We start from the raw sequence: 12,779 nt of genomic DNA, 5'->3' as shown, positions 1-12,779 counted from the left end.
AGGTAATTATATTATTGAGCAGTGTTAGGATCTCCATGGTAGACCTTCACGTGTTGCCAATGTAGCCACCCCCAACTCCACACCTTTGGGGGCAGCCAATGTAGCCACCACCGACTCCACACCTTTGGGGCCAAGTTGGGGGCAACATACTGTATCTATGTCAGAGGAAGAGTATTCCAAGTTCCATCAGTATCAAACTTCACAACAAGCTTCTCTTCCCATCATAGTAGTCAAAAGCGCACCTCAGGCGTGAGGCACAGAGGACTGATGAGGCCAGCACCTCATCACTGGTGAGGCGAGGCGACCTTTAAAAGGCGCAGAGGGGTGCACTGAGGCGCACTGATGCGTGAGGCGCCGTGAGTCGCCCCTTGAAAGTTTTTATGCTATTAGCCTATTAATAAAGAAAAAGCCAGAACGAGCCCTAGCCCTCATTCGACTCGAGCCAACAGGATTCATCTGCAACTCTTTGAGCCAGCACGACACCAGTTGGAACCCTTCTTCTTCAAACCTTTGAAGCAGCACGACACCAGCAGGAGCCCTTCGTAAGTTTGTCTTGGAGCTTTCGAACCAGCAGGAGTCCCATGCGAGCTCATCTTCCAACCTTCGAACCAGCTGGAGCCCTTCGCGAGCTCTTCTTCGAGCCTTTGAACCAGTGGGAGCCCTACGCGAGCTCGTCTTCAAGCCTTCGAACCAGCTTGAACCCTTCGCAAGCTTGTCTTCGAGCCTTCGAACCAGCAAAAGCCCTTCTTCTTCGAGGTTCTAGCCTTCGTGAGTCGTCAGGATGCTTCGATTTTCAAACTAGTAAGTTGTCGTCGTCGTCTTCTTCTTCTTCTTCTTCTTCAGTTCTTCTGCTTCTTCGTATTCTTCTTCTTCTTCAGTTATTCTTCTTCTTCTTCAGTTCTTCTACTTCTTCTTCTTCTTCTTCTTCTTCTTCTTCTTTTTCAGTTCTTCTTCAGTTCTGCTGCCTCCTGTCGCCTGCTTCTCCTTATAACATTAAGTTGCATTAAGCCTCTGAATTAATATTATATAATGTGTAATTAATTATGTAGTTTAATGCAAGTTTATACTTTATAATTAATATATAACATTTTTTTACTGAATTTTGCTGCTGTTTTGTAATTTGTTTGAAAATGCAGTAAACAAACTATACATTTTTCTGAAATATATTAATATGTAATATTTTTTACTGAATTTAGTCGCTGTTTTATTGTACTCTTTTCTTTTGATATTGAAGATGCTTTTGGGCCTTCAGCCTGGCAATTTTATTTCATTTCAAATTTGAAACTTTAAATCTTGCATGCCTAATTACTTATGTTGAACTATGTTTGTTTCACTTGGAACTTGGTACTTGGTACTTGGTTGTCATAATTACTATTCAATATTTTGGCATTTTAAATTCTAATATTACTATTGATGTGTTTTTATATCAATTACCCACAAATAGGCATTGTACACAATTTAAATAATTGTTGCCCAAACATGTAACCCCACAACATGCCTATCATCTAGTACTTCTACTCTTTAGTATCCTACAAATTTACCTTGTGTTACTCTTGCTGATGGATCCACCATTGTCATTAAGGGAGTTGGGATTGTAAATCCCACTTCTTCGATTTCTCTGTCTTCATTTTGTATATTCCCAAGTTTCCTTTCAATCTTGTGTCAATTTGCAAGATTACTAATTCCATGAATTGTTCAGTAGCATTCTTCCATGATTCTATTGTTATTTAGGATTTGAAGATGGGGAAGATGATTGGCGAACGACAAGAAGTTGGTGGACTTTATCACTTTAGGCGGGTATCTCCTTCTACTGCTTGCAGTAGGGGTGAGTATTCGGTCGTTTCAGTTAATTCGGTTAATGAACCGAATTAACCAAAAAAAAAAAATCTCATTAACCGAACCAAACCAAGATTCCATATTAACTAAACTCAAAACGACCAAACCGATGTTCCGGTTAAATCGGTTAATCAATTTTAAACGATTTAATATTTTAATATATATATATATAATATATAAAAATAAAATAAAATTTTAGTATATATATAATATAAAAAAATATTATATATATAATATATATAATTATTTATTATTAATTTATACTATTCATTTAACCGAATTAATATGACCCAAAAACCAAACCGAAAATCGAAAATCGAAATTCAACGAAAATGAAAATTGAACCGAACCAAATAAATTTTTAACCGAACCAAACCGATCGAATTTATTCAGTTAATTTAGTTTTAACAGAATTATGCTCACCCCTAGCTTGCACTGTTACTGCCACAGCTCCCCAAATTCATTGTCACCTCAGTCATCCTTCATTGGAAAAGTTGAAACGTCTAGTTCTTGAGTTGAGTTCTGTGTCTAGTCTTGATTGTGATACTTGTTAGTTAGGAAAGCATCATCGTGTCTATTTTGCTTCTTGAGTCAATAAAAAGGTTGCAAGCTCTTTCATGTTGTCCATTTTTATGTTTGGGTTCCTAGTAAAGTTGTATCGAAGTCGGGTTTTCAGCACTTTGTAACCTTTGTGGATGATTATTCAAGGATGACTTGGCTATATTTAATAAAAGATCATTATAAGTTATTTCATATATTTTGTGCCTGTTGTTTTGAAATAAAGACTCAATTTGGTTTCCTAGTTTGAATAATTCAGAGTGATAATAATAAAGAGTGTTTCAGTACTCAATTTTCACTACACATATGACCTAGTTTGGAATTGCTCATCAATCATCCCGTGCCCGCACTCCTTAACAAAATGGGGTTGTAGAGAGGAAAAATGAACATATTCTTGATATCACTCGCACCTTACTTTATCAAATGCATGTACCTAGAGTGTTTTGGAGTGATGCTGCACTTACTGCTTGCTATCTTCTATCTTATCAATAGGATGTCATCCTTTGTTCTTAGTGGTAAAATTCCTTACTCCATTGTCTTTCCTAATTGACCTTTATTCTCTCAACCTCCATGTATATTCAAGTATGTGTCTTTTGTTCATCAACGAACTCCCAGGATAGATAAGTTGGATCCTCGTACTATAAAATGTGTCTTTTTAGGCTACTAATATACTCAAAAGAGATATCGTTGTAGCCCTATAGTACATCACTTCTTTGTTTCTGCAAATGTTACATTCTTTGAGTCTACACCTTACTACACTCAGTCCCTGAGTGCTTCTGATCTTAATGAGTCTCTTCCTCTGCCAAATCTTCCAAATTCTAGTTTGCTGTCCTTACCCAATCAACCATCTATGCCTCCATGTAGTTTGAGTCCTTGTTGTTTTGATTGTCTTAATTTGTATGTTCATTCATGACGACGGCTCCAAGGAAGAGAGTTCCCTCTAGTTTCTACCATCACGCCTTTGGTTTCCTCGTCTGATAATTATATTTCCCACAATGTTGATCCTCCCATTGCTGTCTGGAAAGATAAACGCACATGTTCACAACATCTCATTTCCAACTATGTTTACTATGACTTCTTATCACCCTCCTATTATTGTTTTGCTATTGTTCTATCATCTGATACCATTCCTAAATCTGTTTCAGAAGCCTTAGCTCACCTGAGGGGAGGACTACTATGGTTGAGGAGATGAATGCTTTACTGGACAATGATACCTGGGACTTAGCATCTGTTCCTCCTGACAAGTCTGTGGTTGGTTGTCGCTAGGTATTCATTGTGAAAGTCAACCCTTATGGTTTTGTGGCTCGTCTGAAGGCATGTCTTGTTGCTAAGGGGTATACTCAGGTGTATGGTTTGGATTATTCCATCACTTTTTCTCTGGTTGCCATACTTACATCAGTACATTTGTTCATCTCCTTGGCTACCACTTGTTACTTGCCTTTGCATCAGTTAGATGTGAAAAATGCCTTCTTGCATGGTGATCTTGAGGAGGGGGTCTATATGGAGCAAACACCTGTGTTTGTTGCTTAAGAAGAGTCACTCTTAGCATGTCGGCTCAAGAAGGCACTATATGATTTAAAACAGTCTCCTAGGGCATGAATTGGTCAATTCAGTGTTGTAGTACTTGAGTTTGGTCTTCGTCTGCGTGCAGTGGATCACTTTGTGTTTTATCATTATACTTCATCGGGTAGGATCCTTCTTATTGTGTATGGATGATATTGTTATTATACGTGATGATGATAAAGGTATTCAGAGTCTTGAACATTTTTTACAGACTAAGTTTCAAACCAAAGATTTGGGACAATTGAAATACTTCTTGGATATAGAAGTATCTAGATCTCATAATGAAATTGTTTTATCATAGAGGAAGTATGTTTTTGATCGGTTGGATTGGATGAGACTGGATTGTTAGGATCTAAACTGGTTGATACATCCATGGATCATAACATCAAGTTAGTGCTGGACGTGGGTGATTTGTTGCCTAATCCTGGACGATATCAGACACTTGTTAGAAAGTTGAGTTATCTTATAGTCACTCAGTAGGGCGTATCTTTTGCAACAAGTTTTATGAGTCAATATCTGCGTTCTTCGAGGACAAGTCGTTGGGATGCATTAATTCGCACCTTGAGATATCTTAAAAATGCACTTAGGAGAGGCCTTTTATATCAAGATCAGGGTCACACTTATATTCAGGGATATATAAATGTATATTGGACTGGGTTGTCTGTCGACCGAGGATCCACAACTAGGTACTGTATCTTGGTTGGTGGTAATTTGGTTTTTTGGAAGAGTAAGAAACGAACTATAGTGGCCAGGTCAAGTACTAAATCAGAGTATAGAGCTATGGCTCACGCTACTTGTGAATTGTTCGGTTGAAGAACATGTTGAAAAAATTGGGGTTTCCACATTCTTAGTCTATGGAGTTTGTGTGTGATAATCGAGTTGCTCTTCATATTGCCGTCAACCTGGTCTTTCATGAGCAGATGAAACACGTTGAAGTTGAATGCCATTTTGTTTAGGAGAAACTTGTGCCGAAGCTCATTACTACCATTTATGTGAAGTCTAATATGTTTACCCAAGCTTTGGGGGGTGCTCGTGTTAAATTTATTTGTAATGAGCTAAGAGCATATGATATTTATGCTCCAGCTTAAGGGGAAGTGTTAAAGGTTATTTTAGTCTTTTAGTATTATTATTAAGTGTGTTAGTATGTTAATTAGTGAGAGTTAGCAAGGGTATTATGGTCATTAGAATGTATTTGATTTGTATTATAAATAGAGGGAGAGACCTATCTTCAAGTTAAGTCATTCATTTAATCAAAATCTCAACAATATTTAACAAACATGTACTAGCTTTCAGCCCCACCCCTCCCTTATGTGGTTCTTAGTTTCGTTTCTGGTTTATATTTTCATAATTTCTGACAACATTGCTGAAAGACCCCTAAATTACACAAAAAAAGAGTAGCCTGGGTAGGAAGAAAACTAAACAGTTCTTACCGGTCGTAACCTAAAAGCCTGACACATTTTAATTGATCTGCAAATATTGCCTTTAGGGAGCTTGCTGGATTGAGTATTAGCAAATCTTATACAGGAAGCTCCAAGTTCATTATAAATGTATAAAATGTTATGTCATGAGAGAATCAGGTGTTCAGTGCATTTATGTGGCCTAACCATCATGCAACTTGATGCTATATTTGTATTAGGGTCCTTGTTTTCATCTCTCCTGTTTTTGGTGAATTTAATACTTTCTTTGTTTTCTTCTAGTACCAATTTAGTGTAGACAGCAGCATTCATTTTGAATGGACCATTTGCTAAACAACCCATGTGTCATGTTTTGCATTGAATGCGAATTATAAAAATAAAAACTGCTTCTTATGGATCTCTTCCAGATTTGAATTATCGGCATAGGAATGCTCAGATGGCAAGCAGATCTTCAGTAGAGCTCCATACGGTGATCCATTTCAGAAATCGGTGTGTATTACACTCTCTCTCTCTCTCTCTCTCTCTCTCTCTCTGAGATATAAGTCTATCTAATATTCTTGTGCCTGATATCTCTCTCTCTCTCTTATAGGCCGACAGACACAGAGGCCAGAATAGTAAAGATAAGATCAAATGGTTTTATTGTCTTTGTGCCCAAGTATGTTCCTTCCATCATCTTGCATGGTTTTGGAAATTTTTTGAATGTTTTTTTCTGTTTTTTTTAACTAAATATTTCACTAATCTATAGGTTTACTGTATTTTTCCCATTTTTTTATTTTTATTTTAAACTATGATTTGCTAAAAGTTTCTCCAGCAAGTGCAAAATAAATATAGATTCGTGAAATCTTGAAATTGTGTACCATGTATAGAATATCCCGTATAGTTTGCACTAGGTGATTGCTTTTGCTAGGCATGGGTTTGTTAACAATTGAATTAAAGCAGTCAATTTCAATAGACATAAATAAAAAAAATTTACAAATGGGCAAAGGAATAAACAGCTAATATTGGAGGGGTGGAGAAGGAAAGACTCTTGGAGAGAAGAGAGTGCAGATCTCCCAAGTAGTATTTACTTTGTAACAAAAGAAAACATCACCAGACGTGGCAATGAAACGTTAAAAAAAGAAAAATGGGATGCATGGTAGTCAGAGGTACACTCAGTAGTGCTTTTATATTGCAGTACACTATTGATTAACCTAGGAAATAAACATACTAGCTGGAGGTAGTGTATAGAATATCCTTGTTAGTTTGTACTCTGGAGAATAAACAATACTTCCATCATGGAGAACTGGCAACTCACTGCATTTACAGATTTAAGTGGAGCCATAGCGGATATATCGTACTTTTTAAAAAAAAAAAAATACTGTAATACTCCTGCGCCCATCTTCCCCCCCCCCCCCCCCCCCCTTCTTTTTTTTACAAATTTACAGTGGGAGCTGCACATTGGGTTCTGTTTTGGGTTCACTGTGTTTTGATGCATGCCAAACTAGTAGAAAAAGGATGTTATATATGAGAATGGAGGTGGAGAATGGGTGGTAGATGTGAAGAATGCCTTCTTGTGGGTTTTGTTGCACAAGGCTAGTCAGACTTAGTGTGTGCCGAACTGGTAGGAAAAGGTTGTTATATGCTTCTACTGATTGGACAAAATGGTTAATTGCAGGTTTGGCATTGAAGGGCCTGTGTACTTGGCAGCCAGAACTGAGAATGCGGGTGGAGAATGGGTGGTAGATGAGCAACAGCAGAAGGTTAAGAAAAGGGATGGTAGCATTTTTTACGGAGTCTTGCAGATGGTGAGGATTCACATGGAGGTTGTGGAGCCCCAGCCCAATCGCCCCAAGCTCCAACTCACCCTCATCTAGAACACATGTATAATATGTTTGTATGAATGGGAATGGGAATGGTGTGATTATTTAGGCCTCGTGAACATGTGTTGCCTTTTATAAAGAGAAAAAGGTGTCCATGTGGGAGTAAGCGACAGGCAGAAATGCTTTTTTCAAATTCGATTTAAGCCTTTATTTCTGGACAGCTTTTTATTTTAGTTTTACCATTTTATTATTTGTTTTGAGGTTTGAAATTTTGTTTGTTTGAATTTCTATTCTGCATATTGATCATTAGTCTGCCCTGTTTAATATTCATGTGCCATCTTTTAAGAAAAGAGAACTTTGGATTGCATGATATGAATTCAGGGAACATAATATATGGATCACTTCACTTGAAGTTCCATGGCAAGATTTGGCGTTTAAGCACTGCGTCGACCAACTGTGGTTGCCATCTTCCAAGTTTGTGTCAACAGGAATAACTGAGCTGTTTTGCTATTTCCTCTCTAACCAATATACCATGCATCATATCATATTATTCGTATTTCAATTGATTACAATCTTTTCAATACCCATCCAGAAAAGAACAAGGAGCAATAAAATTTCAAAATAGAAATAAAAAATAAAGAAACTTCACTGATAAAATGCCTTCTTTTAGGGCTTGGGAACTTCAAATCATTCAAGAATCCGAACAAAACTTTGTATGCATGTTTAATATTTGAATTGGGTCACGGGTGACACACCATGGTTGTTAGTGAATTGATTCTTCAGGACAAAATCCACATGTAGACTGTTGACCAGACAGTGAGTGCGATGGCCGCAGCCAAGTAAGTCCACAAGTAGAGGACTGAACACTCCTCTTGCCCAATGTCAAATAGTTGAGTCATGGTGCCTGCACCCATTATCAATAGCCCATTTGCTTTTAGATGCAATTAAATTCATGAAAAGTAAAATTGAAAGTTGATTAATCACAATTCACTAGGTACAATGTTGTGTGTGCTTCATATGTGTACATATACATGACTTACCAATATTCATGGCTGGGGGTAGGGTAAACTGAACCATAAGCACAAAGTGGTACAAAGGGTCTGGTGAGAGGAAGCCCAGATGAGCACTTGCTTTTACAACCCCTATCCCTATCAACGGAAGCATTACATATCGAACGCAGATTACCCCAATAATGACCCCTGGTCCTAACGTCGCCGACCGCAACCCTGGAAACGGCATTCCAAGTCTATTTAAAAAACCATACAAGTAATGATTAGAAACCTAAGTAGCTAGGGTAACTACATGGCTTTTGGGGGGGGAGCATACCTTGAGTGAGGTTGCCTCCTAGTATAAGTGTGATACAAGGAATTGTTCCATCCCTAGCACAGAGAAACAGATGGCTCAAGATATGCAAGCAGAGGTAGATATAAGCAATTAATAGGTTTGTAAGAATGGATTGGGTGCAGCTCATTAGAACTGAACCCATTGCAATGTTGGTGAAGAATTTAGAAGTACACATACCCAAGTAATTTAACAGAGTCTTGAATCACCCGCAGAGGAGCAGTGTCACCTATTATGAGTTTCCTAAGCCATGTAGTTGCACCGAAGATGAGCCCAACAAACTGAAAACAGACATACAGCACATGGAGACTAAACTTTCCGCTCTTAATAATCATTTGAATTTCTACATGACAAAGCTAAAGCTAGCTTCACATTAAGACAAAGCACACTAGTTTAGGTTCATAATTAAGGAGAAATTAAACTTACAGCAGCAAGTGTTGGAGGCGCCAACAGCTCCTCCACGATCTGGTGGAAAACTCCCATCAGTTTACCCCAGAATGAAGCTTTCTCTGGTCTGCTGGTTGTAGATTCCCCCTGGGAAATTATACATATATACTTACATTTCTGATTTGTGCAACTTAAATATGTGATAGCTATGAAGAAGAACATGTCAATTAGAACTTACATGTTGGTAATAATCTGTGTGTTCTTCAATGGACTTGGTCGAGGGCACGACTATAGAAACTTGGTGCTGACCATCTCCCTCTAGGAGAAGGTGAGTTTCCCTATTATCATCATCTAAATCCTTGTTTGGCGCCTTTATGACCACTTTGGGTGCTGGAAGTGCTGCCTCCTTGTGTTTCAAAGCTGAAGTTTTTATCAGCTGGAAAGTGTAAGTCCAGATGAAGAATCCGCCAAGCTGCAAGTTAGGCAAGAAAATAGCAATGACATTTCAGACCAGACCTGGAAAACAGATTTACCCCATTAATTTGATGCAAACATCACATTGAATATCTTCAATGGGATGCTTTTTTCCTTTTCTCCCCTAAAGCGAAAAGTTGATTTTAGTCGTAATTAAGTAGTGAGATGCAAAAATATATTAAAAAAAAGAATTAATTACTTACGGCCATAGAGAAGGATGCATAGGAGAGTCCCACAGAGCTACAAACATCAGGACTCCCAAAGGGGTTGCCACTCTCGCGACAGATTGCAGGGATAACTATCAACATTAGGTTCCCCAAATTTCCTATTTAATTAGCAAACCAGAACATTACAACTACAAACTGGCGACCAAGATATCTTCAATCTTGCAGTATGCTATAATTAGTGTAGCCATGAAAGTAAAGAAGGAAGAAGAAGTGATAAGAGTTGAAGACAACTGTATATGCAAATAGTTAATTACCAGATGAAGAAGTAGCAACGATGAGTCCTTCCAGGTGCTTCTGAGGTTTCAATAGTTTTACCACTACCCATCCAAGCATTCCCCCAAACAAAAATGTTAGTCCAATGTTCACGGGCATAAACCACCTGAAAAAATCATCCCAACTCATTAATTAAACCAGATGACCTAGAACTACCCACCATATGGGAACTTAGTCTTTGTTTTTTTTCATTTTTTTAATTCCAAGTTACTGCATAAACAGTTCATCAGAATATCTTTCTAATGTTTTTGAAAATTTGTACTAGCTCCCACCTGCGGATCGAAGTGAAAATTGAAAAAGAAATTTGAAGATTAACAAACAAAACAAGTTCTTTAATCTTGAAGAAACTATCTATACTTTTTTGTTACTAAAAATTGTGAGAATTAATGTCGGTGGAGCTGGAAGAGAAGAAGAATACCACGAGATGATGTCTTGAAGAGTTACGGTCTTGGCCAAACTGGCAAAGATGAGGCAAGGAGTGAACACCATGAACACAATCTGCATGCAGCATCAAGTATCAACACCCCCCCACCAAAACCAGAGGCTTAATTCTTTGAAAATTAAACTTTTTTAAAAAAGAACCGAAGAACACATGATAATTTGGCTGATGAGCATAAATATATACATAAATTAAAAAACAATAATAAATTGAAAGCAGAAATGGGATTACCTTGTTCAGATATTTTCGAGCATCGGGGGGGAGAAGGTTGCAATAGGAAGTAGACATGAAAGCTCCCAGCATACTGATTATGAGCACCTCCACTATTGGGATGGATGCTGCCTCCAACAATGTCCAGAACCCCATCTTTGTTCTCCTCTCTCTCTCTGATCTTTCTACGGATTCAATTCGTTTCCCCTCCCTCCCCTTCTGCCTCCACCGATTAATTACTTACCATCTCCGCAGACTCCTCTCTTATCTGTGTGCATCAGAAACACAACCAACATGATTTATCTTAACTTGTAATTAATGAAATATAGCAGTTAACTCGATCCAAAACTAATTAACCCACAGCTAAACAAAAATAGAAGTAAAACCATTTGCACAGATAGACCCAAGTTAAATGAATGTAATCATACGATGACGGGTCAATCTGGGCAATGATCAATGATGAAAGATAAGCTTAGTTAGGTAGGTAGAATCGATCACTGCGCTCAGAAATTAATAAGAAAATTAACGAACAATATTTGATCCATAATTGATTAATCAATCGAGAGCACAATCAAATACGACAAAATCCCAAAAAAAAAAAAAAGAAGACAGAAATACAAAAAAGATAAACAAGAAAGGGAAAGTTGAGGTTGGGAAGGAACGATGAAGGTGGTGCCATGATGAAATGAAATGATAATACTCGCAATACCTCAGCATCCATCCCCTCCGCCTGTCACCCTCACTTTCATTTCTCTGGCTGCTCGATTATTCGCGCCATTCTAACTTTTTATTTAATCTAATTAATGTGCATGCTTCCAAAATATATATATAGACTATAGAGAGAGAGAGAGGGAGCCTTCGCTTACGGCTAGATGTGTTCGAGGTTTTTTCCTTTTTAAATTTATTTTATTTAAAAATATTTAGGAAAAGTTTGAAAAAATTTATTTCCAATTTGAATTGTGATATTTTTTCCCCATGTACAATAACACGTCACTCAAACACTGTTATTTACATCGGTCCTTGGGAAATAGTAGAGATCTATAAAAAATAGGAAATAGTATAATTTAGACTTTGATTAATTGAAAAATTAATTTTTTTATATTACTTTAAACTTTATAAAAAATAATAAATTATTTTTACACAGTTAATATAATATGTTTTTAGCTTTAGGGTTTTGATGTTAAAGATAATAAGTGGATAACAATTACTACAGATCCATTTTAACAGTTCACTACGGATCCATTATGACTTCCACTAATGAAAAAAATAGCTTCTAATAATGATTACTTAGAAATTTTAAGAATTTTTTTTTCAAATAAATTAAATATAAACAAATTAATATATGACAAAAAAAACCTTACCTCAAATTTGGGGTTTCCAAATGATGCTTTATTCAATACAATCAAATTCAACGTATCAAATACTAATTTTTACCATGAACTAACACAAATTTGTACTCAAAATTCCGAATCTTAACAAAACAAGAACAAATTCAAATAAATTAAATATGAATAAATTTGGACATGAAAAAACCATAACCTCAAATTGGAGGTTCCAAATGATGCTTCAAATCACCAAATTTGGTTCAATACAATCAAATTCAACATATAAAATACTAATTTCTACCAAAAACTAGGGGCGTACTCGGTTCGGTGCAGTTTAGTTATGGGCAAAATTAAAAATCGACCTGAAAATTGCGGTTTTGAAATTCCAGAACCGAATGTCTTATCCCATGGAGAACAGAGCATTCGTGGTTCAGTTACAAATTTTTTTTTTTCAAGTTTTAACCGATCCAATTTTCAAAATATTTACATTTATTTTTCATAGGGGCCGTTGAGGGGGGTGTATACAATTTTTTTTTTTCAATTCCATTTTGGGTAAAATCGAACACCAAACCAAAACACATTAGTTCTTAAAAAAAAAATGATTTTTAGTTTTTAACCGAACTAAAGCTGAACCCAATACAAAGCCCAATACAACAATTAGACCTTTAAAGGGGGTTTATGGAGGGGTTTTGAGAGCCAAATATGGATCAAGCGTAATAAAGCAAGCCAGCTATGAGCTAGCAACTCATAGTTGGCTTTATGGAGGGCCTTGGGAGCCAAATATGAGTGGAGGCAAGCCAAGCCAGCTAGAAGCTCCGAGCTGGAAAGGAAGGGAAGGGGGAACCTATATTTATAAGTGGGGAGGGAGAGCATTGAGAGCTTACCGTGGGGAGGCTGACAACATTGAGAGTTTTTACACTCTCGCCTATCCT

At 37.1% G+C, this 12,779-nt stretch overlaps 2 protein-coding genes across 5 annotated transcripts in view; one reads left to right on the top strand and one right to left on the bottom strand.

The window, feature by feature from the left end:
* Positions 1–7,495, top strand: part of LOC131155206 (exosome complex exonuclease RRP44 homolog A) — a 68,020-nt gene extending 60,525 nt beyond the window's left edge. The window contains exons 22-24 of the mRNA XM_058108175.1: positions 5,780–5,861; positions 5,962–6,027; positions 7,027–7,495. Of these exons, the coding sequence (XP_057964158.1) occupies positions 5,780–5,861; positions 5,962–6,027; positions 7,027–7,225 (347 nt within the window). The 3' untranslated portion in view covers positions 7,226–7,495. The remainder of the gene's footprint in view (positions 1–5,779; positions 5,862–5,961; positions 6,028–7,026) is intronic.
* A 195-nt stretch (positions 7,496–7,690) lies between these two features.
* On the bottom strand, positions 7,691–11,386 carry LOC131155209 (protein PIN-LIKES 7). Of its 4 annotated transcripts, XM_058108213.1 has the most exons (12): positions 11,232–11,386; positions 10,926–11,019; positions 10,544–10,790; positions 10,292–10,371; positions 9,855–9,979; positions 9,577–9,698; positions 9,138–9,371; positions 8,939–9,046; positions 8,693–8,793; positions 8,498–8,550; positions 8,212–8,397; positions 7,691–8,075 (listed from the first exon to the last, which is right to left on the bottom strand). In XM_058108213.1, exons 3-12 carry the CDS (start codon positions 10,676–10,678, stop codon positions 7,951–7,953), a joined length of 1,269 nt encoding a protein of 422 aa, XP_057964196.1. In that variant the 5' UTR covers positions 10,679–10,790; positions 10,926–11,019; positions 11,232–11,386; the 3' UTR covers positions 7,691–7,950. The 4 variants fall into 4 exon arrangements, with proteins under 4 accessions (XP_057964196.1, XP_057964172.1, XP_057964188.1 ...); XM_058108189.1 differs by having other exon boundaries at positions 10,926–11,380; XM_058108205.1 differs by having other exon boundaries at positions 10,951–11,380.
* Positions 11,387–12,779: the final 1,393 nt, after the last annotated feature.

This window comes from Malania oleifera, chromosome 1 (genome assembly GCF_029873635.1).
Source record: "Malania oleifera isolate guangnan ecotype guangnan chromosome 1, ASM2987363v1, whole genome shotgun sequence".
In the NCBI taxonomy this organism is placed as follows: domain Eukaryota; kingdom Viridiplantae; phylum Streptophyta; class Magnoliopsida; order Santalales; family Ximeniaceae; genus Malania; species Malania oleifera.
The sequence above is the reverse complement of the archived record's forward strand: the minus strand, read 5'-3'. Positions and strand labels throughout refer to the sequence as shown.

Bases quoted from the DNA above. Each gene is read 5' to 3' on its own strand.
- LOC131155209 (XM_058108213.1), bottom strand. From the start codon at position 10,678: ATGGGGTTCTGGACATTGTTGGAGGCAGCATCCATCCCAATAGTGGAG. The intron at 9,047-9,137 runs GTAAGTTCTAAT...ATAATTTCCCAG, and splicing joins ACACAGATTATTACCAACAT to GGGGAATCTACAACCAGCAG. The intron at 8,398-8,497 runs GTATGCTCCCCC...TGCCGTTTCCAG, and splicing joins AGGAGGCAACCTCACTCAAG to GGTTGCGGTCGGCGACGTTA.